The sequence below is a fragment of the Tursiops truncatus genome, chromosome 12, assembly GCF_011762595.2.
Source record: "Tursiops truncatus isolate mTurTru1 chromosome 12, mTurTru1.mat.Y, whole genome shotgun sequence".
Taxonomy (NCBI): domain Eukaryota; kingdom Metazoa; phylum Chordata; class Mammalia; order Artiodactyla; family Delphinidae; genus Tursiops; species Tursiops truncatus.
In genome coordinates this window covers 17,757,147-17,783,775 of record NC_047045.1, presented here as the reverse complement: position 1 = coordinate 17,783,775, position 26,629 = coordinate 17,757,147, and the positions used below count along the sequence as shown (strand labels likewise).

The 26,629-nt window shown below is 41.3% G+C and overlaps 1 protein-coding gene across 4 annotated transcripts in view; it reads left to right on the top strand.

Moving 5' to 3' along the window:
- Positions 1-26,629, top strand: part of UBE3D (ubiquitin protein ligase E3D) — a 343,799-nt gene that overhangs the window by 167,676 nt on the left and 149,494 nt on the right. Inside the window, exon 10 of one of the 4 annotated variants that reach the window (XM_019929362.3) lies at positions 2,656-3,800. The exons of 2 other annotated variants lie outside the window; for them this stretch is intronic. In XM_019929362.3, coding sequence (XP_019784921.2) covers positions 2,656-2,724 — 69 coding nt within the window. In that variant the 3' untranslated portion in view covers positions 2,725-3,800. Of the gene's footprint in view, positions 1-2,655; positions 3,801-26,629 lie in introns of those variants that run through there. One more of the 4 variants, XM_019929364.3, reaches the window with a different exon arrangement.

The window sequence follows — 26,629 nt, the reverse complement described above, 5'->3', positions numbered from 1 at the left end:
TGATTGAAATTCCAGCTCTATGTTGAGAAATAGAATTTCATAGTATAATTTTGTTAACTAAGATAACGAGAACATTCAAAAGTGTTTAACATATTTGCGCAATTGTACAGAAGCATTATAAACTGAACATTTGGTCAGCCGTTACAGCAGCCTGGCCCTGTTTATGGTAGTTTAAGAAGATTGTTTTTAGATGGTGACTCAAAGCAGAGGCATTATTTTTAGACATTTTCATTCTCTCTCCCCTTTTCCTTTCCCAAGTGTCCAAATCCAGGAGGAGAGAACAGGGGGAGTCAAATGTTACAGCCAACTCCAGAGCCCTGTCTTCCCTGGTTTCTAATAATTATTTATACTTCTGTCACTATATATTCCAGGAATGTAACAACGGTGCCTGAAGCTGTAGCTGTACTCATAGACTCTGCAAAGCTTTAAAACTTCTTACTTTGGGGAATAAAACTAAAAAGATGAAATACAGAGATTCTTCTCAGTGTAGTAGAACAAAATAAAATTATCCTGTCTTAAAATAAATGGCAGTTAGGGAAAGCAATTTTTCCTGTCATGGACAAAAGCTAGGGAACACAAAATCAACATCTGAAATATGTCAACTCACAGTGTTTTAAATAAAAAGAAGCTAAAATGCATCGTACAATACCTGTTCCCAAGGATGATTGCAGTTTCTTGTTATTAAGTCCTGCAAAACACATAGTGTCCTTGGCAGGCGGCACTATAAAAAAGAACGATAGAAAAAAGAAAAGACGTATTAGGTCAAATTAAATTTCTTTTCTTTTTTGCTGGGGACTCCATTTTGCATTATGTGTTTTAATGAGCTCAGCCTCATGTAGTTTTCTCCATCCTGTGTCCATATTCACAGGCATGCCAAAGAAAATAAATCTTTCATACTTGAGACAATAATGAGGATTAAAAGTCCCCCAACCTGTGCAGTTTTATCTTGATCATCTATCTGTAAACTTACCAGGGGAAAAGGCATGGATTAGAAATCAAAATTCCTTCCTAAAACCACCATTGCCACTTACTAGCTTTGCATCCTGAGCGAGCCACTTAGTTTTTCTGAGCTTCTGTTTCTTCATTTGTAAAACAAAGTTTCAAATGCCTGCGTTACCTAAATCACCAGACTGTGCTGAGGATGAAAAGAGTTAAAGTAGGAAAGTGTTTTACAGGTTTCAGGTAGGTCCTGTTATAATTCCCATTTTGCAGACAAGGAAAGGCTGAGAGAGGTTAACAAGCTTGTCGAAGGTCACAGAGAGATCGAATTCTAAATTTCAGCATTTTCAAGCACTGGCAGTGTTGATGTTTTGAGACTGGTAGTTGTTTCTTATGGGGAGCTGTCCTGCACATAACTGGATGTTTAGTAGCATCCCTACCTCTCTACCCACTAGATGCCATTAGCATCCCCCAAGTTGTGCCAACCAAAAATATCTCCAGGGACTCCCCTGGCGGTCCAGTGGTTGGGACTCCAGGCTTCCACTTCAGGGCGCTTGGGTTTGATCCCTGGTCTGGGAACTAAGATCCCACATGCTGTGACCAAAAAAAAAAAATCTCCAGACACTACCAAATGACCCCTGGTGGGCGAAATTGTCCCAAGGAGAGAACCACTGGTCTGTATGGTTCCAGAGCCAAAGTTCTTAACCATTTTTAGGATGACATTTATCATCATCAGTTATTCTAAGTAGTTCCTGGTTGGAATACTCCATGACACAGCAGTTTTCAGAATTCAAAAAGAGATAACTGGGTTTTATTCGTCGTCTTTGTGTCTCTGAGTATCAGCAGTGGTATTGGCATCTTGGGAATCTCCCTGTAAACTGTTCTTGAAGAAGCAGAATGTCCCCACGGGGATGCTAACCACCGTGAGCGAGAAGTCAGACTCAGTGACCCCCGAAGTCCCCTTCCCTGGGATTCTGTGATCATTCCCTAAAGGGCCCAGCTGGTCTGTCTTCAACAGCCCCTTCTCATCAGAATATTCATGGGCTCCTAATGTCTGTCATCTGAGAGGCCAGGGAGGGAAACACAAGTATTTTCATAAGCATTCTCTCATTTACTCTTCACAATAAGCCCTTGAGGTTTGCATCCGTTGTCCATAAGAAGGGGTGAGCTCACATCCTTCTACTCTCCTATCTTGTCCCCTCCGCATTCCATGTTTATATTTTGTTTAGGAATCTTAACCTCTCTTCTGTGCCTGCTCCTTCAACTTTGTTCTCATTGCAGAACTTGATGTAAAAACTCAGCGGGAAGTTGATATGGAAACTCAGCAGGGGCCTTTCTCACCAGCACTGTATGAAGAGTAACATCCTTCTGAATTACTCAGCATAAAGCAGATGGCTTTTGCCCTGCACGACTCTTCACTTTTCCTATCCCCTTAACAGGGATCATTAAATACATACCTCCTTCAACTGCGTTTGGGGACTTAAGTACCAAATGTCCAAGAGTAGAATGTTTTGCTTCTGCTGCTCACTCTTTCCCCCCAAAAAAGGCCTGGGACGAGCTTTCTAACTGCCCCGTGTTTCTCCATCTTTATCTCTAACCTACATTCCACTCTCTTCCTGGTGCTGGCAACTTCCCAATTTATTATCACCCCTGAATGCTGAGCTAGAATTTTCTAAGTGTTTATGATTGACTTTATTATGTTTGTTTCTCCTTTAGCTAAAACTCTTGAGAAATTCGATGCATTTGATCTGGACCTTATTTAGTCTGAAAATATTTTGTACCTAAGCCTGTATGAATTAAAATGTTTTAAAACAACCGAGTTTTAAGATAAATTGCTGCTGGCAAGCCCAATAAATATGATGCAATTAAAAGCATTGGCATGACCCGAAGAGAGACTGGTATAATTACCGATCGTAATGAGAAACTGGAATTGCCCAGGAGTCTTCGGGATTTGGAATAATGCTCGTGGAAGACCCAAAGCAGCCGTTTGAACCAATGGGAAAGAGAACTGGGTTACTTCACGGCAATACAACTTGAGTGTCAATTTAAACTCCTTTTTTTCCTTTAAAATGCATGTGAATTATTTTAACTACTGTATGGTTCATTAAAAAAGGACTAAATCTGCTGCTGCTGTGAAATGGCAATGTCTGGCCCGACTAAGAGTCGTTTTTCTTTGTAGACCTGTGAGCATCCTTACCGAGCAGACTTACCTGATTCAGGTTTGATGTGTACTCAGCCATTTCATCACATTCTATAAGGAAAGCACTGTGGGTTTTTCTTCCTTTTCCAGGTGGCCTTTTTGAAGATGTAACTGCGGGAGCTGACACATTCCTCTCCACAGCACGGGGCGCACCGGCAGCCAGCCGTCGGCCCAGTGGGCAACAATTACAGAGACAAGAACCCAGCTACAGAATGAGAGCAGGGCATCACAGTTCTGAGTTTACCTGCCTGCATATATTCTCTAAGAGAAGAGTTAACTTGAAACCTTTGAAAAACCAAGGCTGTGAAGAAAGTCATAGTAGCAGGTTGAGAGATAAGTATAGAATTTACGTCTCTATTTCCCACCGAGAGGAGTATTCAAATATGTGCTGTGTCAGCACCACCTGGAGAGAGAGAGAGCTGGTGGAGACCCATCTGTCCTGTGCGGAATGCGGCAAGGGGCTTCACTGGTGGAATTGAATGCTAGCTGCTGCAAATCTCAGGACATACACTTTCAGAGAACTTCGCAGGCTCGTCTAAAAACATTGTTTTAAAAGAAAATATGGAATTTTGTATACCTTATTCAGAGGAGATGCTCAGTAAATAAATGTTTGTTGAATGCATGGTTATCAAATTAAAGGGTTTCCCGTTTATGCAAACCTGTATGTGTTCCTTTTGTTCTTTATTTCCTTTACCAAATACTGCTTCAGATCAATACATATACCTCACTGACATCCTGTTACAGAGTTGTCTGAGCCCTTGTGTGCCAGAGCAGGTGGTGAGGAAACCACTGAATGAGAATGACAGAGCTGGAGGGGGTCCTTCAGGGCATAGGCCTCGCCCCTCATTTTACAGAGAAGGTTTCAGACTTGTTGGTAATCATACAGTAGGAGCAACTCTGGGACTGGAGCCAAGCAGATCCTCCCTGCCCACTCCTCAAGGGAGGACAGTCTCTGGATTTGCAGCTATATCTGCTTCTCATCAAGCCTGTTTGTTACCAAACTCAGGTTCAGCTGCTCGCCGCTTGAAAGCCAATACTCCAGAGACGAGTGTTGGTTGGAATGGAAAAGCTGCTTTATTCAGGAGGCCAGCAACCTGGGGAGATGGCGGACTTGTGGCCAAAAACGAACTCCAAAGATTCTGCTCAACCACGGAAGTTTTTAAAGGGAGAATCATTTGGGGAGGGGGTCTGAGTCTTCATTTTCTTCTAGAGTGTGCAGACTTTCTTCCGATTGGCTGTTGGTGAGGTAACAGGGCAGTGCTCCAAGAATCTTGCGCTCAACCTGAAGTTACCATCCTCCACTTGGATGGGGGGTCTTAGTTCCTGCAGAAGATATTGTTATGTGTATCCCTTGAGGAGGAACCAGGACCCTGATGTAATCACTGCACTATTGTTTCTTGACTCATCCTTAGTTTCTGCATTCCTTCCCTTCTCGGATTAGCAACTGTTTGAATCTGCCCTTTGGAACTCAGGGAAGGTCTAGGAGGCCGAATGAAGCCTATTTCCTACAAACAAGAAATCGGGGACATGGAAAGGAGTTGTACCCAGGAGGGTCCTCCTTTGTTTTGTATTGGCATTAATCCTACCCTACAGACCACCTAATGCCTCTTTACTCATAATGCCTCTTTACTCAAAAAGTTTTCTGTCCCCTGATTTCCTAACACCCTTAACATAGGGGTCACTGGCGTTGTGATTTAGTGAACCTTTCATGATTTCTTCTTCCGTGTAGTTTTAACCAAAACACAGGTCCTACCAGCAGAGCAGTGGTTAATGCTCCTAATTCTGTGGCTGGTGAACGGACATAGGAAGAAAACCCCTCTGTCTGATCCTGCAGGGTCATTTTATTAAGCACAGTTTGAAACGTTAAAGTTCTGAGTATTACGTCCAAGACTCACAGCCATAAGGGAGAGTTGGTTTGACATCACTGAAGCTACTGAACTCCCAAACACCTTGCTGACTTTTGGTGCTTTTGATTTCTGTCTGTCAGTACAGAGCACGGTTTTCAACCTCGGCACTATTTACATTTGGGGCCCCAGAAGGCTTTGTTTTGGAGACTGTCCTGTGCTGTGGGGAGGAAAAACCTTTCTTCCTAAACCCTCCTAGGTTCAGTGGCTGGGGCTTGCAAATCAAGCTGACAAAAGACAGATTAACGACAGAAAAATAAAACAGATGTACATACATCTGCACAGAAGTTTCACAAAGACCTGAGACTTTAGGAAGTGGCCAGATGATCGAAATTTATATACCATCTTAGAATAAACAAAGAAAAGGGAGTTTGCGGCTTCTGGGCAGGGGGAGGCAAGTGCTAGGAAGGTGAGGGGAGGAAATACGTGGTAAATAAGGGTTGTCTTGTTTTGTTGGTAATAGTTTCTCCGATTATAAGAGTTGTCTCCAGGTGTAGATGTTTTCCTGATACAGAGACATCTTTATAAATGGGAATTTCCTTTATAAATGTAAATTTCCTTTACAAATGGAGAAATTTAGACTTCATTTTTAGGCAGTTAAGGGGAGGTTAAAAAGCTTTTCTTGCCTCTGCTCGTTCTCAGTTGTCTTTAGCTCAGAATAATCCTTATGTCAGAGTGGCGTATTTTGGGGTGACATATTCTGGTACCCATCAGTACGTTGGACAATGTTTAGCAGCATCCCTGGTCTCTATCCACCAGATGCCAGTTGCTCCCTCCTCCAGTTGTGACAACCAAAAATGTCTGCAGACATTGCCCCGGTGGCTGAAACTGACCCCAGTTGAGAACCACTGCTATTGAGGACGTGTCCCGAGAACAACATGTGGTGGTTGCCTGTAGTGGGGTATCGCCAATGACACAGTCATTCACAAAATCTGAGTCTTTTTCTGGCATGTGGCCTGGCTTTAGTATAATCTTGTTTTCGCAAGTGGACACTGCTGATGAATACCATTGTGTGACTATTTCTTAAGAGGTCAGTTTGTTTTGATCCAATTGTTGGAGATTGGAATAAATTAGATGAAGCAGAGTTCAACCTGTGCCTAAAATAGAATTTCCTTCTGAGATAGTTTTTCTCCCTCTGGAAAAGAAACCCATACCATACTAATGTTTGTTTAGTTTAGATGGTAAAGGTGCTCGTGATTCAAAAGATAACTCTACCACTCAACAAAACCCAACTAGAAAAGTATTCTGATTTACTAATCTTGTCTAAGTAAAATCAGGTTAAGTCAAATATAGTGACACTCCTTCACCTCTGTCTGGGGTCTGAATGGGAACCAAGCCAATGAGAGCTAAGCCCACCCCCCTCCTTTCTGTTGGCAGAGGCGGGCAGCGCAAGGTGGAGTGGCTGTGAGGGACTCTGAAGGAGGGGTGGGAACCAAAGGAGGGGACACACACACACACACACACACACGCACGGCAGATTTCTGTCCACACACTTTAGTTACCATGGGTGAAGCTGCATCTGTCGTGCCATCTGAAATCTTGTCATGGTGAAGTTCTCAGGCTCAGTCGGTCTCCATTGGTTCTCCCAGGGCTAGGAGGGGAAGGCCAGCACAGGTCAGCTAGTGCCCAGAGGGAGCTGAATGTAAACATCAAGTCACTGGGTAGGTCTGAGAATAACATGTCTAAACCTGGGAGAGTTTATTTCTTTGGGACCACAGCGGGTGGGAAAAGAAGGGAAATGGGAGGTTTTCTATCTGACTTCCCCTTTGTACAGAGAAAATTGCTTCTCTGTGTGTGTGTGTGTGTGTGTGTGTGTGTGTGTGTGTGTGTGTGAATTTAGTAAACCACGTTAGGAGGGCTAGAGAGAATTGAAACAGGCTGTACAACCTTAATGTTGTCCCTTGAAAATCGTTCCACGCTAGCCTCCTGTGTCTTGTGAATACAATTCCAGAATCTATTCCATAGCATTCCTAGATAATGGTACTGAGAATTTTGAACAGTAAGAGGTTACCAAGGGCCAGAAGCACAGTAAAATATCAATTTCCAGTCCATTTTTTTACATCTAAAAACTTAAATCACTTAAGTAAGTTGTGAACAAATAAGATCAACGAGCATTGCTCACCCCTCATCCTACTAGGGTTACGTGGTAACACACTGCAGTGACTGACCAGCAGTGCACCCTGAGAGGAATTTGGGATGGAAAACCAGAGGAGGCACTCTGCTTAAACAAGCAGCCTCCTTAGATAGTTAGATGCATATCTCAGGAAGAATGTTATGAACCCAGAGTGTTGCATCTTTCCATACATAGGAAGGCACTAAAATCATGAACTTGAGATATCTATTCTTTGCGATTAGCAGTAATCTTTTACCAAGGTGTGTGCTAGACTGCATGTATGACCTCACCAAAAGTCATATAAATGGGCCACTCCCCTACTTCCTTGGAGCAGTTTTCTCAGAGCTAATTGATTGGCTGTCTCCTGGGCTATAGTCCTCAATAAGACCCTGAGTAAAACTTAAACTCACAACCTTTATGTTGTGTGCTTTTTCTTTAAGTTGACAAAGTGATTATCTGTTAAATCACGTATCGCTTAAATAAGTGGTTTTGTGAACCTATTATCACCTAGTGTAATTACAGTACATAGACCCTGTCGAACATTTCTACCAGTCACCCATTCCGCAAACCAGTCTCTGAGGTTTGTTCATTTAACATGTATTTATCGAATGCCTTCTACGTGCCAGACACAGTTATGGGTACAACAGATAGAATCAATAAAACAAAGTCCCTACCCTCACAGAGCTTACATTTTCATGGGGGAGCTGACCAAAAAAGTACTATATGTTATTGTAAAATGCTATGTTATACAATAGTATAATTTCTAAAAATAATAAATACAATAAGAAAAAACTGGGTAAAGGGAGAGTGAAGGGAAGTCCAACTTGAGCCTAAAGTGTACAGAATATTTCAACTCCATGAAAAGTGACTGTGGAGACACATTATTAAATGCCAATAGATTGAGTAGAAACCACAAACTTACATCATTTTGCCGAAAGTACCTTGACTAAACAAGATACACCAGTGTTAGCAAAGGTTGTTTGATTTCATTGATTACAGAAAAGCTGACTAGATCTCAGATGTAATTGGCTTTGTCGTAACCACTTTGGTAATTAAACCCATCAGTAGCCCGTGCAGTAAAAAGTGCTGACAAGGTTAAATGGTTTTGCATAGAAAAAGCCAGCCTAGTTGTTGACCCTGTAACATTTGTTTTTGTTCTTAGCATATAACAAAGATTAATTGGGACTCATGTTTCATTGTAATTCAGGATGTGGGGCTGACTGGTACATCTTATTCTGTAGTTAGAAAAGCATTAACGTTTATCTTACACATCAGAGGGGTGGTTCCCACTAACTGCTTATCTGAGCGTTCTACACATTCTTAAATAATCTTTATACTCAGCGGCATTCAGTGTGACTTAATATAATGACTTCTCTTCCTTTGCCTCTTGAGATGCCTCCAGCTTTTATCTATTGAATCGAGCTCATCATTCCTTAATCTGGGAGAAAAAGCTGGGGGGACTTACATGGAAATAAATTCTTTTAAGAGGTAAATTCTCTAGTTTTAAGAAAATGACAAGAGAAACATTTGGTCAAAACATTTTAAAAAGCATCCAACCTATCCTAATATTCTTTTAAAAACATGAGTCCATTTTCATTGAGGAATAGACAAAACTAATTCATTCTCAATCCTGTTATAGATAAATTAAGAAACCCATTTTCAGGGGCCCACAATTATTCTAGGGTCCTTGGGCTACAAGGTACAATTAGCAGGGTGCAGGATTTGTGTCCCCTTTCTGCCTTGCAGTAGACCTATCTGTGACCTTCCACAGCCTTTCTTTAATATTTTTATTTGATCTCTTAACATTTCGTGGATTAAAACTTTTTCCTCCTATTTTATTATTTGTTTTGGAGGCAAAAAAATGAGAAGAATCTTTATGGCCAAAATTTGTTTATACACACTCCATCAGTATGTTGGTTGCAAATTTCAGTACAACTACCAAAAGACCTAAATCGGGAACAAGTAGGTAACCTAATTCAAAACGATTGCAGCAGTAAATTGCCTGTTTGGAATGTCTGGCTGAACCTTTTCTAAACTCAAGAAAAATGGGACTTGTTACCCTTTGCCCAGAACTGTTCCAGGCTTGAGGAGGCCATTGGCAGGCTCTCTGCAGACTTAAGCTGGGAAAGGAATTATAGAAGCAAAACATTTTGTAAGTTCCCATACAATAATGGAATCTCTGTTTCTTCATTGAGTCTTAGGAAACCAGTGCTTGGAAACAGGAAACAGATCTCTGACCTGTATCTCCCTTTATATTTCCCACCCCCTTCCCCGTCCGTCCTCAAGCAACACCATTTCTAGGAAAATGAACCAGAAGCACCTGCCTTGGTTACTCCTATACTCCCTTCCAGAATCGAGACTTAAGGGTCAGCTCGGTGCTCTGTGATGACCTAGATGGGCGGGATGGGGGGGATGTGAGGGAGGGAGGTCCATGAGGGAGGGGATATATGTGTACATGTGGCTGCTTCACTTCGTTGTACAGCAGAAGCTAACATCACATTGTAAAGCAATGGTACTCCAATTTTTAAAAAAAGCCTTAAGGATTGGAAACTGGTGTGGCCTCTTCTCTTGAAACTTTGATTTCATAGAATGGTGACAGTATCAAAATTAGTCATCATTCCATAATAGTACATATTGGACTCAGAGAGTATACCATCCCCACAAATATTCCGAATAATAAACTCGACAAAGGGCACTGTAAATTCTCTCAGTTGTTCATATGATTACAAAGTTTAGTGCAAATGTTAAGAAAGAATTCTTGAAATAAGGTACATAAAGTAATAAAGGAATTGAACTAAAATTCTGCATTTTAATTCAGTTAAACCTGAGAAGGGATGTCAAGAAGAAAAGAAAAAGTGGCCAAGGTTCTTTCTCATCTAGCACAGCAGAAGATGCTGTTTTATGGTTGAAATTAAGAGAAAAGTAAGTTGAAATATATTTGTAAATTTTTTTAAAGAAATCATGAGCAAATTGGAAAATGTATGTGTTAGAAATCACTAGAGGAAACAAAGAGACTCGATCAATAAAACATTTCCTATGTACCTTTCCAACCCTGTGATAATTGTTCAAGGCAATTTTAGAAAAGCCTGTTTCGATACTTGTATTTATTTGTTCCTCTGCTTTATTCCATCACACATGAGTGATGAGAGCAAACCACTGGTGTGGACCGCAACGACTGTAGGAGTTCAAAGAGGTCCCTCCCGATGAATATGGCTGGAGAAGATGTCCTTGTTTGGATGAGGCAGGACTTGATGTGGGCCTTAAATGATCACTAAATTTGTAAAGACAGGAAGATGGAGACACTCAGGAAGAGCATTTCAGGGTATTAAGAACATTTGGCTCGTTTGGAGGAGTTGAGATGGAAGAGTGAATAAGATAGAAAAAGAGTTCTTGTTAGATGGTGGAAGTCACTGAATGCCATCATGAAACCATAGAATCTTCCTTCTGACTTCTCCAGATTGAGCACAACATGAACAAGAGACACATTTTTCTTTTGTGCCCCTGAGGGCCTTTTGAGCTCTGGGATTTAGCTGCAGTGGTTAAGAGTGAAAGGCGCTAGAGTCAGACTGCTTGGGTTGAAATGTCACCTCTGTAATGAGCAAGTTACTAACCTCATCTTTATTTTTTGTTTTGTTTTGTTTTACATTTTTATTAGAGTATAGTTGATTTACAATGTTGTGTTACTTTTCTGCTGTACAGCAAAGTGAATCAGTTATACATATACATATATCCACTCTTTTTTAGATTATTTTCCCATATAGGTCATTATGGAGTATTGAGTGGAGTTCTCTGTGCTATACAGTAGGTCCTTATTAGTTATCTATTTTAGGTATAGTAGTGTGTATATATAAATCCCAATCTCCCAATTTATCCCTCCCTTCCCTTTCCCCCCTGGTAACCATGAGATTGTTTTCTGCATCTGTGACTCTATTTCTGTTTTGTAAATAAGTTCATTTGTACTATTTTTTTAGATTCCACATATAAGCAATATCACACGATGTTTGTCCTTCTCTGTCCGACTTACTTCACTCAGTATGACAATCTCTAGGTCCATCTATATTGCTGCAAATAGCATTATTTTGTTCTATTTTTATGGCTGAGTAATATTCCATGGTATATATATACCACATCTTCTTTTTTTTATATAAATTTGTTTAGTTTTGGCTGTGTTGGGTCTTCATTGCTGCTCTCAGGGCTTTCTCCAGTTGCGGTGAGCGGGGGCTACTCTTCCTTGCGGTGCACGGGCTTCTCATTGTACCACATCTTCTTTATCCGTTCCTCTGTCAGTGGACACTTAGGTTGCTTCCATGTCTTGGCTATTGTAAATAGTGCTGCAGTGAACATTGGGATGCATGTATCTTTTCGAATTATGGTTTTCTCTGGGTATATGCCCAGGAGTGGGATTGCTGGATCATATGGTAGCTCTATTTTTAGGTTTTTAAGGAACCTCCATACTGTTCTCCATAGTGGCCGTACCAATTTACATTCCCCCCAACAGTGTAGGAGGGGTCCCTTTTCTCCACTCCCTCTCCAAAATTTATTGGTTGTAGATTTTTTGTTGATGGCCATTCTGACTGGTGTGAGGTGATGCCTCATTGTAGTTTTAATTTGCATTTCTCTAATAATTAGTGATGTTGAGCATGTTTTCATGTGCCTTTTGGTCATCTGTAACCTCATCTTTAAATTGGGGTAAAAAAAATTAGCATCTATGTCACAGGGATTTTTGAGTATTACATGGGTTAAGATACTCATAGTGTTTAGAAGAGTGCCTGGCACACCGTGCACCATACATTTTAGCTATAGCTATTATTCTGTTAGCCATTCTTTGCCACTCCTCCTTCCCATTGCCTATGAAATTTATTTTCTGAGATTTTAAGCAGGAGAAAGACATGATAAAGATGGTACATTAGGAAAATTAATCTGGTAGCAGAGCACCCAGTAGATTGAGAAGAAAAGGAAGATCTATTGTTACGAAACAAGAAGAGGCTTTCCAATTCCAAAAAAAACTGTCAAAGAGAGTCTTGATGGAAGAACTTCATCAGTGCTTTTCCTGGTCAGTTCTTAAATATTTTTGAAGGCCATTAAAAGTACAGTAGGGGGCTTCCCTGGTGGCGCAGTGGTTGAGAGTCCACCTGCCGATGCAGGGGACACGGGTTAGTGCCCCGGTCTGGGAAGATCCCACATGCCGCGGAGCAGCTGGGCCCGTGGGCCATGGCCGCTGAGCCTGTGCGTCCGGAGCCTGTGCTCCGCAACGGGAGAGGCCACAACAGTGAGAGGCCCGCATACCGCAAAAAAAAAAAAAAAAAAAAAAGTACAGTAGGATACATACTTTTCCAGCTGCAGTCAGCTCTGATCTACCACGGTGCAGGATAACCCATTCTGAGCACTTTCACATAGACCTTTTACCATGAGTTCTTTTTCAGTATTCTCTTGTGAGCAGAAAAGCTTTTGCAAAACTCTTTAAGAGAGGAAAGGAAGCCAGCCCAGAAGTTTCTGACCAGTTCAATTTACCTTTTATATAATTTCCAAAAGTAGCAGGAGTTCTTTTTTGTTGTTCAGTGCCACTGGTTCCCAGGCGAACAAGGTGGAGTCTTCATGGTGAACAAGGCTTATTCCCTTATATTCTTAATTTTCTTGTGTATTTTTCTCCCTCCCTTATGTTCAAGCATCAGGCTCTGGGGTCACAGCAGTGTAAAATATGGGTACTCAACCAGAAATACCACAGATGGGAAAGAAGTTGTTGAATATGTTACTAAATTTCAGATAAGCGATCACTTTTCTTCTTAGAGAATAACTCAGCATATTCTTGAAATGAATTAGGACCTAATATTTGAGTAACGTATGTTTATGTAGACTACTGTAGTCAACTTCATCATAGGGAGGTAGACAAATGGGGTCAGACGAGCAAGAATAAACTGTAGTTCTCTGGTTCTTATCTTCACCTGCTATTGAAAGTCCTGCAGCTCCCTGCAGAATTTTCTATATCTAGGTGGTGATCATATAAATCATCCACCAGCTGTCACCTACCCCATGGCGTCTGCCATTTTCTTCTTCTTCTATCCAGCATCATTTGGTGCTGGTGATCTCCACGGCTGAGGTGTCCATGGTGGGGCTGTTGTCTGTGAGCATGGTGTCTCTTATTCCTGGCTGCCCCCCATTGGAGCAAAAGGGTGCAGTTGTCTCGGAAGCTTGGATAAGCCCAATGGTCTTCTGTGTAGGGTGCAGAAGTAGGAGAATGTTGAGTGTCTCCAGGTTGTGTTACACTTTGTGACAGAAATCCCAAAGCAGTGTTTCCCTGCCCCCCAGGGTCTATAGTTTGTTTTTAGTAAAAATTGCTTATCAATTTTTAAAATTCGAAGTCCCCATCCCATAGCTGGACTTAAAGACAAATTTTGAGTACGACACACTAAAATGCCACTTTTGAACCAAGCCCACGTGCAGAATTCTATCTTCTTTTGAAATGATTTTCTCCCAGAAGTTTCTTGGACCCAGATGTTGCCACTGTTTGGATGAAGATGGGACTGAAGTACATTTATATATTTTTGACTGTTCTACCTTTACAGAAGTGTTGTAACTTAAGCATTAACCAATTTTTTCTTCTGTTTTAATTTTCAAGCAGTGTAGCAGTGTAGAATTACTAAATTTGTGGCTATGGTTATGGTGAAAATTTATGGAATCCAGCTGATTTTTGCAATTACATTCTGTCCTAGAAAAGCTTCAAGAAAGCCAAGCACTGTAAGATATCACTTATATGTGGAATATAAAAAAGTTAAACCTGTAAAAAACAGAGTAAAATGGTAGTCACTAGGGGCTGAGAACTGGGGTAATAAGACTGATGGTGTTTAAGGGTACAAACTTATAATGACTAATAAATAAGCCATAGAGATCTAATGCACAGTATAATGAATATCGACAATAATATTGTACTGTAATTGTGTAAGGTGATAAATATCACTACATTGGCAATATGAGAATATAAATGTATCGAAGTAACACATTGCACACCCTAACCATATATAATGTTACATGCATTTATTCATTCAAATTTTTTTTTTAATTAAAAGAGTATGGGGCTTCCCTGGTGGCGCACTGGTTGGGAGTCCGCTTGCCGATGCAGGGGACACGGGTTCTTGCCCTGGTCCGGGAGGATTCCACATGCCGTGGAGCGGCTGGGCCCGTGAGCCATGGCCGCTGAGCCTGCGCGTCCGGAGCCTGTGCTCCGCAACGGGAGAGGCCACAACAGTGAGAGGCCCGAGTACCGCAAAAAAACAAAACAAAAAAAAAAATTGCTATGAAGCAAAACTTTCATGTAGAGCTTCCAACTGAACTTCAGAATCAATTTATAATGATTCTTGTGTTTTATTTTGTATAATAAAGCTAAACAAGAGTTAGAACTTTTTGAAGGCTAAAAGCTCCTTGAGGGCAGGCCCAGTGTTTATTCGTCTCCTTAACCCTGTGTTCAGCATGGTGTCTGGTACAGAGAAGGCATTCAATAAGTTGTTGCCTTCATTAATTACTCTATTGAGGACAATAATATTGGAAACCTAGAAAAGTTAGATCAATAGGGCATGACCCCATGATTTGAGTCTATCCATTCTTACAAAATGTTTGTGCATCTCTGTTAAAAACTTCTACGTCCTTCAAGGTTTATTTTCAATATCACTTTCTCTTAGAAACATTCTCCTTATCAGCCCCAAAATATTTCTCTTTTGGAAATATATTTTTCAAAAGTAAAATGATTAAGTCTCTGGTTCTACTGAAAATGCATTGAAGACATCAACCCATGGCTATGAAATGCAGATGAAAATTCAATCTTGATTGAATTATATCTTCTTACATGAATATAATGACCAGGTTTGCAAATCCATTCTATGTCCTGACTCTTTCCTGACCTGGTTTGGAAACTTTGTGTAAAGTGGCACTTTATCTCTTATTAATTCCAAAGATGACAGACGCAGGATTTCATTGTCTAGTTAGTGGAAGCTGTGTTCTCTGATGAGCTGCCTTGCCCTTTTGAAGCTTTGATTTATTGGGGCAGAGCAAGCACTGGCTTTGGTATGTACTGAAAGGAATCTAGGGTAAGGAATAATTTATAGTTCTCTCTTCGCAGCTGGAAAAAAAATAAAGGTTATTTTCATTATATTGCTGTAGGAACTGTTTGAAAACAAAAGAAAGATACTGTAATAAGTAGAAACCCAAAGAATGACATTGAGCTACTGTTTTCAGTTAACTTAAAAAAATTGTTAAAATCATCTTTTGAAGCAGATCGGCCCTCCTGAACTCTTATCTTAATTTTACAGAAAACAATGTCTCTTCCAATTTGGCATGAGAGCTGTGCAGAGCAGCAGTTCTTCAGCTCCCAGGCAGGTTACACTTGCCAAAACAAAGCGTGGGTGGAAGGTAACAGGAAAGAACTGACTGGTAGCACTTTCTATCTGGGAGAATGCTGCTAAAGAGGAACCAAAACAGAAGGGCCAAGGAAAAAGTACTCAGCTGTTCACAAGGATAAAACGATAGCAGACATTACACAGCACCGAACTTGTTTGGGCTTCCCAAGATTTCATTCTTCTCCTTTTTATACTCGATAAAGGCTGTGTTTGGCAAGATGCTTGCTGTATGATCCTTCTATTGAAACATATTAGGGGACTTCCCTGGTGGTCCAGTGGTAAAGCATCCGCCTTCCAATGCAGGGAACGTGGGTCTGATCCCTGATCGGGAAACTAAGATCCCACGTGCTGCGGGGCAATGAAGCCAAAGCACCACAACCACTGAGCTCACGCGCCTCAACTAGAGAGCCCGCGTGCTGCCAGCTACAGAGCCCACGAGCTCTGGAGCCCGCACACCACCAGAGAGAGAAAACCCACACGCCACAACTAGAGAGGAGCCCACGCACCACAACGAAAGGTCCCTCACGCCTCAACGAAGATCCCTCGTGCCACAACTAAGATCCGACGCAGCTAAAATAAATAAATTTTCTAAATAAAACGTATTAGGAAAGTCTCACAGAATCAGAGTATTTTCTGTCATAGAATAAAGTCTGCATTTCCCCTTGTGAGCCAGCCAAGACTTTGTTTAATCATCACAGTGAGTGTGCAAACTCTTCCAATCTCGTTAATTCCAAATTCCAACCCCAGCTCTTAGTGTCAAGGATAAATAAGATTTCAAGATCTTGAGTAGGGAGCAAGGTGAACAGGAGGAATGATACCTGTTAGTGGATGGGTGGGGCTCAGGTAGGAGGACATTGTAAGCAGAGAACAGCAGCAGGGGCAGATGATCAGAGGTAGGAAAGCTGGGGTGTGTTTGTGGAATGGTAAGTCATCTGGTTTAATAACAGGTGACATTTATAGACATTTACAATATGCCAGGTACTAATTCATTGGTTTGTCAAAACCACATTATGGACTTCCCTGGTGACACAGTGGTTAGGAATCCAGATGCCTGCCAATGCAGGGGATGGGGGTTCGAGCCCTGGTCCAGGAGGATCCCACATGCCGCGGAGCAACTAGGCCCATGTGCTGCAGCTACTGAGCCTGCGCCCTGGAGCCCGCGAGCCACAACTACTGAGCCCGTGAGCCACAACTACTGAAGCCCACGTGCCTAGAGCCCGTGCTCTGCAACAAAGAGAGGCCACTGCAATGAGAGGCCCGCGCACTGCAACGAAGAGTGGCCCCTGCTCGCTGCAACTAGAGAAAGCCCACTCACAGCAACGAAAACCCAATGCAGCCAAAAAATAAAATTAATTAATTAATTAAAAAAACCCACATTATACAGAATATACTTTTGTGAGCACCATTTTATAGATGAAGAAACCAAGGCTTAGAGAAATCAAATGACTCACCCGAGGTCATACAGCTAGAGAGTGGCATAGTTAGTATTAGACTCTCGCTCGGTCAGATCCAGAGCATGAGTTCTTATCCACCGTGCTGTGTGTAACCTTTCAGTCATGACAGAGGAGAGGTCCTTTCTTGGAGGAAGAGAGAGCGGTAGAGAAGTGACAGATAATCTGGCAACTGTAGAGCACTCAGCCCTTTTTTTCTAATTGCTTGCTGGACATCTCCACACGAATATAGTGTCTGCCCTTCGAATCCAGCTGGTCTGAAAACCAAGCTCATTGTCTCCTCCATCTTCCTGGGAACCCCTCCCCTGGCTGTCGGTATCCAGGCTGCAGCATCATCACCTACACTTGGGTACCCAGGGTGGAGCCCTCCCTCACCATCCTTCTTCTCTGTAAGTCTCTTTGCCCTCTTCTTCCAACCCAGCTGCTGCTGCTCTGCTTCCCACCCTCACCTGGGAGTCTCACCTGGACTGCTGCAACCACCTACCGACAGACATGTCTTTCTCTGTACCTCCTCCAAGCCCCCAGTGCATCCTGCAGAGGTCAGCCAGAATATGTTCAGAAACCAGGGCTCTGATCATATCACTCTCCTCAAAACTTTGTGGCTTGCCGCAGAATTGCCTCAGAATCCTGTCGGGTCTCCTCAGCCTGGCTTTCAAGGTCCTCCACGATCGGGTCCCAACCTACCTTTCCAGCCTTACCTTGTCCTTATCTCCTCACTGATGTGAAATTTCTGAGACCACGGACCAGACTTTCCCATGGCCTGCCTTACACTTTCTAACTTCCACTTGGTCCCTTGTTAATGAAGTGCTTCCTAACTGAAACACCCCCTCCCACTTCTCAAAACCTTTCTTCTCCTCCCAGGTCAAATTAGTTATCCCCATACGAGCTCTCCCATAGCATTTTGCTTATCCCTCACCCTTCAGATTCTTCCCTCTGCTTCATGATGTCATAGGCTTTTGGGTTTAAAACTTCTCCCCAGTTAGATCACAAACCCTTTGTGATGAAGGACACTGGTCGTCAGTCATCCGTGTGATTCTACGATTTAGTAGTAAGTTCACTGAAATGAATTATGCTGAAAGGAAGACACACTCACTTGATCCTGAGCAGAGGCTACCTTTAAGAATGGACTTGATGCATTTCTTTCTTCTTCTCTGAACCAGAGGATCATCCTTGGTTACAGACCACACCTTAAAGGAGCAGGTTGTTATGGTGCTACATGGGGCAGGGTGGCTTAGAAACATTCCCCAAGTGCTTCATCACGTACAGTCCAAACCAGGCTAATTAATGGAATGAAGGAGGGAAGATTTCAGAGAACTCTTTAACCTGGCGTATTCTCTTTTTTTTTTTTAATTTTATTTTATTTATTTTTTTATACAGCAGGTTCTTATTAGTTATCCATTTTATACATATTAGTGTATACATGTCAATCCCTATCTCCCAATTCATCCCACCACCACCCCCACACACACACTTCCCCCCTTGGTATCCATACGTTTGTTCTCTACATCTGTGTCTCAGCTTCTGCCCTGCAAACCGGTTCATCTGTACCATTTTTCTAGGTTCCAGATATATGCGTTAATATACAATATTTGTTTTTCTCTTTCTGACTTACTTCACTCTGTGTGACAGTGTCTAGATCCATCCACTGGTAATTTGATAGGGATTGCATTGAATTTGTAGATTGCTTTGGGTAGTAGAGTCATTTTCACAATGTTGATTCTTCCAATCCAAGAACATGGTATATCTCTCCATCTGTTTGTATCATCTTTAATTTCTTTCAGCAGTGTCTTATAGTTTTCTGCATACAGGTCTTTTGTCTCCCTAGGTAGGTTTATTCCTAGGTATTTTATTCTTTTTGTTGCAATGGTAAATGGGAGTGTTTCCTTAATTTCTCTTTCAGATTTTTCATCATTAGTGTATAGGAATGCCAGAGATTTCTGTGCATTAATTTTGTATCCTGCAACTTTACCAAATTCATTGATTAGCTCTAGTAGTTTTCTGGTAGCATCTTCAGGATTCTCTATGTATAGTATCATGTTATCTGCTAACAGTGACAGTTTTACTTCTTCTTTTCCACTTTGTATTCCTTTTATTTCTTTTTCTTTTCTGATTGCCATGGCTAGGACTTCCAAAACTATGTTGAATGATAGTGGTTAGAGTGGACATCCTTGTCTTGTTCCTGAACTTAGAGGAAATGGTTTCAGTTTTTCACCGTTGAGAATGATGTTTGCTGTGGGTCTGTTGTATATGGTCTTTATTATGCTGAGGTAGGTTCCCTCTATGTCCACTTTCTGGAGAGTTTTTATCATAAATGGGTGCTGAATTTTTTCAAAAGCTTTTTCTGCATCTATTGAGATGATCATATGGTTTTTCTTCAATTTGTTAATATGGTGTATCACATTGATTGATTTGTATATATTGAGGAATATTTGCATCCCTGGGGTAAATCCCACTTGATCATGGTGTATGAGCCTCTTAATGTGTTGTTGGATTCTGTTTGCTAGTATTTTGTTGAGGATTTTTACATCTGTATTCATCAGTGATATTGGTCTGTAATTTTCTTTTTTTGTAGTATCTTTGTCTGGTTTTGGTATCAGGGTGATGGTGGCCTCACAGAATGAGTTTGGGAGTGTTCCTTCCTCTGCAATTCTTTGGAAGAGTTTGACAGGATGGGTGTTAGCTCTTCTCTAAATGTTTGATAGAATTCGCCTCTGAAGCCATCTGGTCCTGGACTTTTGTTTGTTGGAAGACTTTTAATCACAGTTTCAATTTCATTACTTGTGATTGGTCTTTTCATATTTTCTCTTTCTTCCTGGTTCAGTCTTAGAAGGTTATACCTGTCTAAGAATTTGTCCATTTCTTCCAGGTTGTCCATTTTATTGGCATAGAGTTGCTTGTAGTAGTCTCTTTAGGATGCTTTGTATTTCTGCAGTGTCTGTTGTAACTTCTCCGTTTTCATTTCCAATTTTATTGATTTGAGTCCTCTCCCTCTTTTTCTTGATGAATCTGGCTAATGGTTTATCAATTTTATCTTCTCAAAGAACCAGCTTTTAGTTTTATTGATCTTTGCTATTGTCTTCTTTGTTTCTATTTCATTTATTTCTGCTCTGATCATTATGATTTCTTTCCTTGTACTAACTTTGGGTTTTGTTTGTTCTTCTTTCTCTAGTTCCTTTAGGTGTAAGGTTAGGTTGTTTATTTGAGATGTTTGTTGTTTCTTGAGATAGGATTGTATTGCTATAAGAGATAGGATTGTATTGCTATAAACTTCCCTCTTAGAACTGCTTTTGCTGCCTCCCATAGGTTTTGGATCATCGTGTTATCATTGTCATTTGTCTCTAGGTATTTTTTGATTTCCTCTTCGATTTCTTCAGTGATCTCTTGATTATTTAGTAACGTATTGTTTAGCCTCCATGTGTTTGTGTTTTTTATGTTTTTTTCTGCCGTAATTGATGCCTCATCTCATCGCGTTGTGGTCAGAAAAGATGCTTGATATGATTTCAATTTTCTTAAATTAACTGAGGTTGATTGTGACCCAAGATGTGATCTATCCTGAGGTTGATTGTGACCCAAGATGTGATCTATCCTGGAGAATGTTCTGTGTGCACTTAGAAGAAAGCGTAATCTGCTGTTTTGGGTCGGAATGTCCTATAAATATCAATTAAATCTATCTGATCTATTGTGTGACTTAAAGCTTGTGTTTCCTTATTAATTTTCTGTTTGGATGGTCTGTCCATTGGTGTAAGTGAGGTGTTAAAGTCCCCCACTATTATTGTGTTACTGTTGATTTCCTCTTTTACAGCTGTTAGCAGTTGCCTTATGTATTGAGGTTCTTCTATGTTGGTTGCATATATATTTATAATTGTTATATATTCTTCTTGGATTGATCCCTTGATCATTATGTAGTTTCCTTCCTTGTCTCTTATAACAGTCTTTATTTTAAAGTCTATTTTATCTGATATGAGTATTGCTACTCCAGCTGTCTTTTGATTTCCATTTGCATGGAATACCGTTTTCCATCCCCTCACTTTCAGTCTGTATGTGTCCCTAGGTCTGAAGTGCATCTCTTGTAGACAGCATATATGTGGGTCTTGTTTTGTATCCAGTCAGCAAGTCTTTTGGTTGGAACATTAATCCATTCACGTTTAAGGTAATTATCGATATGTATGTTCCTATTACCATTTTCTTAATTGTTTTGGGTTTGTTTTTGTAGGTCCTTTTCTTCTCTTGTGTTTCCCACTTAGAGAAGTTCCTTCAGCGTTTGTTGTAGAGCTGGTTTGGTGTTGCTGAATTCTCTTAGCTTTTGCTTGTCTGTAAAGCTTTTTATTTCTCCATTGAGCCTGAATGAGATCCTTGCCGGGTAGAGTAATCTTGGTTATAGGTTCTTCCCTTTCATCACTTTAAGTATATCATGGCACTCCCTTCTGGCTTGTACAGTTTCTGCTGAGAAATCAGCTGTTAACCTTATGGGAGTTCCCTTGTATGTTGTCATTTTTCCCTTGCTGCTTTCAATAATTTTTCTTTGTCTTTAATTTTTGTCCATTTGATTACTATGTGTCTCAGTGTGTTTCTCCTTGGGTTTATCCTGTATGGGACTCTCTGCACTTCCTGGACTTGGGTGACTATTTCCTTTCCCCCATGTTAGGGAAGTTTTCAACTGTAATCTCTTCAAGTATTTTCTCAGGTCCTCTCTCTCTCTCTCTCTCCTCCTTCTGGGACCCCTATAATGTGAATGTTGTTGCGTTTAATGTTGTCACAGAGGTCTCTTAGGCTGTCTTCATTTCTTTTCATTCTTTTTTCTTTATTCTGTTCCACAGCAGTGAATTCCACCATTCTGTCTTTCAGGTCACTTATCCGTTCTTCTGCCTCAGTTATTCTGCTATTGATTCCTTCTAGTGTTGTTTTCATTTCAGTTATTGTATTGTTCATCTCTGTTTGTTTGTTCTTTAATTCTTCTAGGTCTTTGTTAAATATTTCTTGCATCTTCTCAATCTTTGCCTGCATTCTTTTTCTGAGGTCCTGGATCATCTTCACTATCATTATTCTGAATTCTTTTTCTGGAAGGTTGCCTATCTCCACTTCATTTAGTTGTTTTTCTGGGGTTTTATCTTGTTCCTTCATCTGGTACATAGCCCTCTGCCTTTTCATCTTGTCTGTCTTTCTGTGAATGTGGTTTTTGTTCCACAGGTTGCAGGATTGTAGTTCTTCTTGCTTCTGCTGTCTGTCCTCTGGTGGATGAGGGTATCTTAGAGGCTTGTGCCAGTTTCCTGATGGGAGGGACTGGTGGTGGGTAGAGCTGACTGTTGCCCTGGTGGGCAGAGCTCAGTAAAGCTTTAATCCACTCGTCTGCTGATGGGTGGCGCTGAGTTCCCTCCCTGTTGGTTGTTTGGCCTGAAGCGACCCAACACTGGAGCCTACCGGTGCTCTTTGGTGGGACTAATGACGTAATCTGGGAGGCCTCACGCCAAGGAGTACTTCCCAGAACCTCTGCTGCCAGTGTCCTTGTCCTCACGGTGAGCCACAGCACCCCCTGCCCCACCTCTGCAGGAGACCCTCCAACACTAGCAGGTAGTTCTGGTTCAGTCTCCTATGGGGTCACTGCTCCTTCCCCTGGGTCCCGATGCACACAGTACTTTGTGTGTGCCCTGCATGAGTGGAGTCTCTGTTTCCCCCAGTCCTGTTGAAGTCCTGTAATCCAATCCCGCTAGCCTTCAAAGTCTGATTCTCTAGGAAATCCTCCTCCCGTTGCTGGACCCCCAGGTTTGGAAGCCTGACGTGAGGCTCAGAACCTTCTCTCCAGTGGGTGGACTTCTGTGGTATAAGTGTTCTCCAGTCTGTGAGTCACCCACCCAGCAGTTATGGGATTTGATTTTATTGTGATTTTGTCCCTCCTACATCTCATTGTGGCTTCTCCTTTGTCTTTGGATGTGGGGTATCTTTTTTGGTGAGTTCCAGTGTCTTCCTGTCGATGATTGTTCAGCAGTTATTTGTGATTCTGGTGCTCTCGCAAGAGGGAGTGAGAGCACGTCCTTCTACTCCGCCATCATGAACCAATCCCCACCTTGACATATTCTTAATGTGGAATATCTTTTAATAAAAAAGGAGATCCCAGTCATTCCCCATTTGTGTGTGTGTATGTGTGTGTGTGTGTGTGTGTGTGTGTGTGTGTGTGTGTGTTTACAAGTGGCCTAAGGAAAATTTGACAGGCAGACCAGGGCACCACACAGAAATGAAATCCATAGATATGATAACCTACATACATACCTAATTTTAAGTAATTATAGTGCACTAACTTCAGTACAGAGAAGGCATGAAAGAAGTGATTTACAATTATAATAACCTACATTTCAGTAGGCAAATGCTCAGCCTAGGACCACACTGAGGGCCTGATGAAGCCATCTGTGCTCGCACCATGGGTGTGACGGGCACACATACAGACTCATGCAGGTGGGGGGGTGGTCTGAAGGACTCAAACCCATGAGTGGAATTGCTGGGAAAGTGCCAGACAAGACAATGTGCAGTCTCCTCTCAATTCTGGAAAATTCCACAGGTATTAAAATCATGCAAAACATATGTTGTTTTTATGTATAAATAGATTCTAGGCTCCGATAGTTATAAACAAATGTTTCACCTAAATGAATGTCTGATAAAACATTCAAAAATTATGTAGGATGTGGAACAGTTCTTCACTGGGCCGCTCTGTGCCGTGCCTTGTGGAACATTTAAAATCCCTGACTCCCCCTAAATGCCGGTTCTCCCAAATGTCATGACAACCAAAAGTCACCCCCTCCATTTTCAAAATGGCCTCTCATAGGCAAAGTCACCCCCAATGAGAACCCCTGACCTATGTCACTAGGTTTACAAGGAAGTAGGCTCAAGAAAATAAATGAATCACTAAAGTTGGCTTTTCCAGAAAGTAGTAAAATCAGTTATGCAAGTATCACCCCCATGTCTTGAGTCCTAATCTAGTGCTTTATTGTTAATCAGGTATATTCATACAGACATAACTACATATACATACGTTACATTTATATATATTTATATATTCCCACACATATGGTGACATTTGTTTTGTTGAAAACCCAAGTGGTCAGTATTTGACTAAGTCTGATTCATAAAAGCCTGTTCTGACATTTTGATTAAAATTAATTCAGTCATATTGCTTAACTCAAGTAAACAGTTTTGTATGAAAACATGGACTAAAGCCAGGAAAATGCATTTCCTCGTTATTACAGACTCTTTCATTTCCAGTCATTATGGGTAGGTAATGAGACTACCCTTCCACTGAAAGCAACAACTTTCCACTGAATACAACTGCAGAATTTGGGAAGTCCCCAAGACCACCCTTACTTCAGACACCAATGGAAAGTTTGGGGATACCCACAGGTTTGATAATTTGCCAGAAGAACTCACAGAACTCACTGAAAGCTGTTTTATTCATGGTTATGTTTTATTACAGCAAAAATCTACAGATTAAAATCCACGAAGAACAGAGATATAGGGGCAGAGTTCAGGGAAGTTCCACGTGTGAAGCTTCCCTTGCGCTCCCAGTTGAGTCATGTGTGGGGCTAACTTCTCCCAGGACAATGTGTGATAATATGCACAGGGTATTGCCAACCAGGGAAGCTCACCCAAGCCTTGGTGTCCAGAGTTTTTCCTAGGACTTAGTCACTTAGACATGGCTGAAGCCTGTGTAGCTGATACCCAGTGACTCACATCCTCCACAGTGGGCTCTTGGTGTGACCCAAGGCCCTTAGGTAACCAAGACACGCTCGTATCAGTCAGGACGTTCCAAGAGCTTAGAGATCACCTCCCAGGGGCCAAGAACAAAGGCCAGACCCCTTGCTGAGTGAGGTTAATTCTTTGCTATAACACAACCTAAAATACTACAAAATATTTAACACCCCTCTTTTAAGAGCATCAAAGACCTGATAACAGAATTATTAGGCCAAGATTAAGTAAGGGTGGGACCCAGAGAGGTAGGCAAATCCCTGAAGCCACCCCTGCTTTAAGGACAATTGCTAGTCCTGCTGGACTTGTCCAGCTGGCCTCAGAGGTGTGGGGAATCAGACCAAGCCCGAGATGGGAAATGTAATAGTAGACCCATCTGTCATCATTCTGGGACCTCAAAGGGAAAGGGGAAACCACAAATATTCATTTAACACCCTCCTGCAAGAGAACGCCAGGATATTTACCTTGGCACCAAGCAGTGTTGGAAAGAGGGAAACATGAGATATAATGACAAGTTGATCCTGACACAGATTCGCAGCCCAAACTTCCCAGATTTGCGGTCCAATAAAACGCAGCCTGTGAATTTTGTTTAAGTTGGCTTTAAACCGGTGGTCCCTCCAAGCACTTGGCAGAAGTAAATTCCAATCCTCTTCGGAGGAATGCACCTTCATCCTAGGCCTCAAAGAATTCTCACAAAGAATTTTCTGAAGGAAGTGAGCATCATATAGTAAAAGATACCTAAGCACATAAGGACATCAGACATGAGAGGAAGAACCAACAATAAGAAACAGACCCACAAATGCTTCAGATATTGGAAGTATGAGAGAGGTGGGAAAACAACGATGTTTCCTGTGTTTAAAGAAGTTAAAACCCTAATTACTACCAAAGATATTAGGAGAGCTTAGAAAAGTGAATCAGCATCTTAGACTATTCCAAGATTTGAGCCTCTTCCCATAATACATACCCGTAGACAATAAATAAAAATCGTTGATCTTCTGGAAATGTTTTCAGAGTTGTGGATGAGCTAAGTTGGCTCTAGTCAAACGTACATTCTGTTTAACCTTTGATCCTCCAAACAAAAACGTGGAAATTTTATGATTGCTATCGCTCAGTGCTATTTACGAAAGAAATGTAAATACAGTTATTCCTTAATCTGCCTCACCTTAAAAGTAAAACAGACTGGGTCTACCATTTACTAGTTCTTGGGCCTTGGGAAAGTTATTTACTATCTTTAAGTCTTAAGTTTTCTATGAAATGGGACAATAATAGCAAGGACTCAGTTTTTAGTAAAATGAGGATGAGAATATAATTGATTCTTAGGAGTATCGTGAGGGGTGAATGAGAAAATGCATGTAACGTGCTTGGCACACCTGGCATAGAATAATTGATCAATACATGTGAGCTTTTTAAAAAGGAAGATGCAGTGTTTAAAAGAAGATAAATTATGGGGCAACTATTCACTTGACAAGTGTACATATAGCATCCTTTTTTTTGTATTGAAGTATAGTTAACATACAATGTCATGTTAGTTTCAAGTGTACAGCACAGTGATTCAGTTATACATATGCATGTGTATCTATTATCTTTGACTCTTTTCCCTTCTAGGTTGTTACAAAATATTGAGTATAGTTCCCTGTGGTGGCATTCCTTTAAACAGTGGTATACCTGAGACACATTGATGAAAATATTCCTTTAGTCCTGAATAGACATGTCTGCCACAGAAACAGGGAGGAGAGTGCTGGGACCATGTTTACAGGTTTTTACCTTGTCGGGCCATTCTGTTCCTCTAGTTCCATTTCCTTCCCACGCCTCACTTTCCCCTTCCGTTTGTTTCCTGTGTCTCTCTACTCAGTGAACATGGAAAACAGCTGGACACATCCTCAGCAAAAATAACACTTCAAACA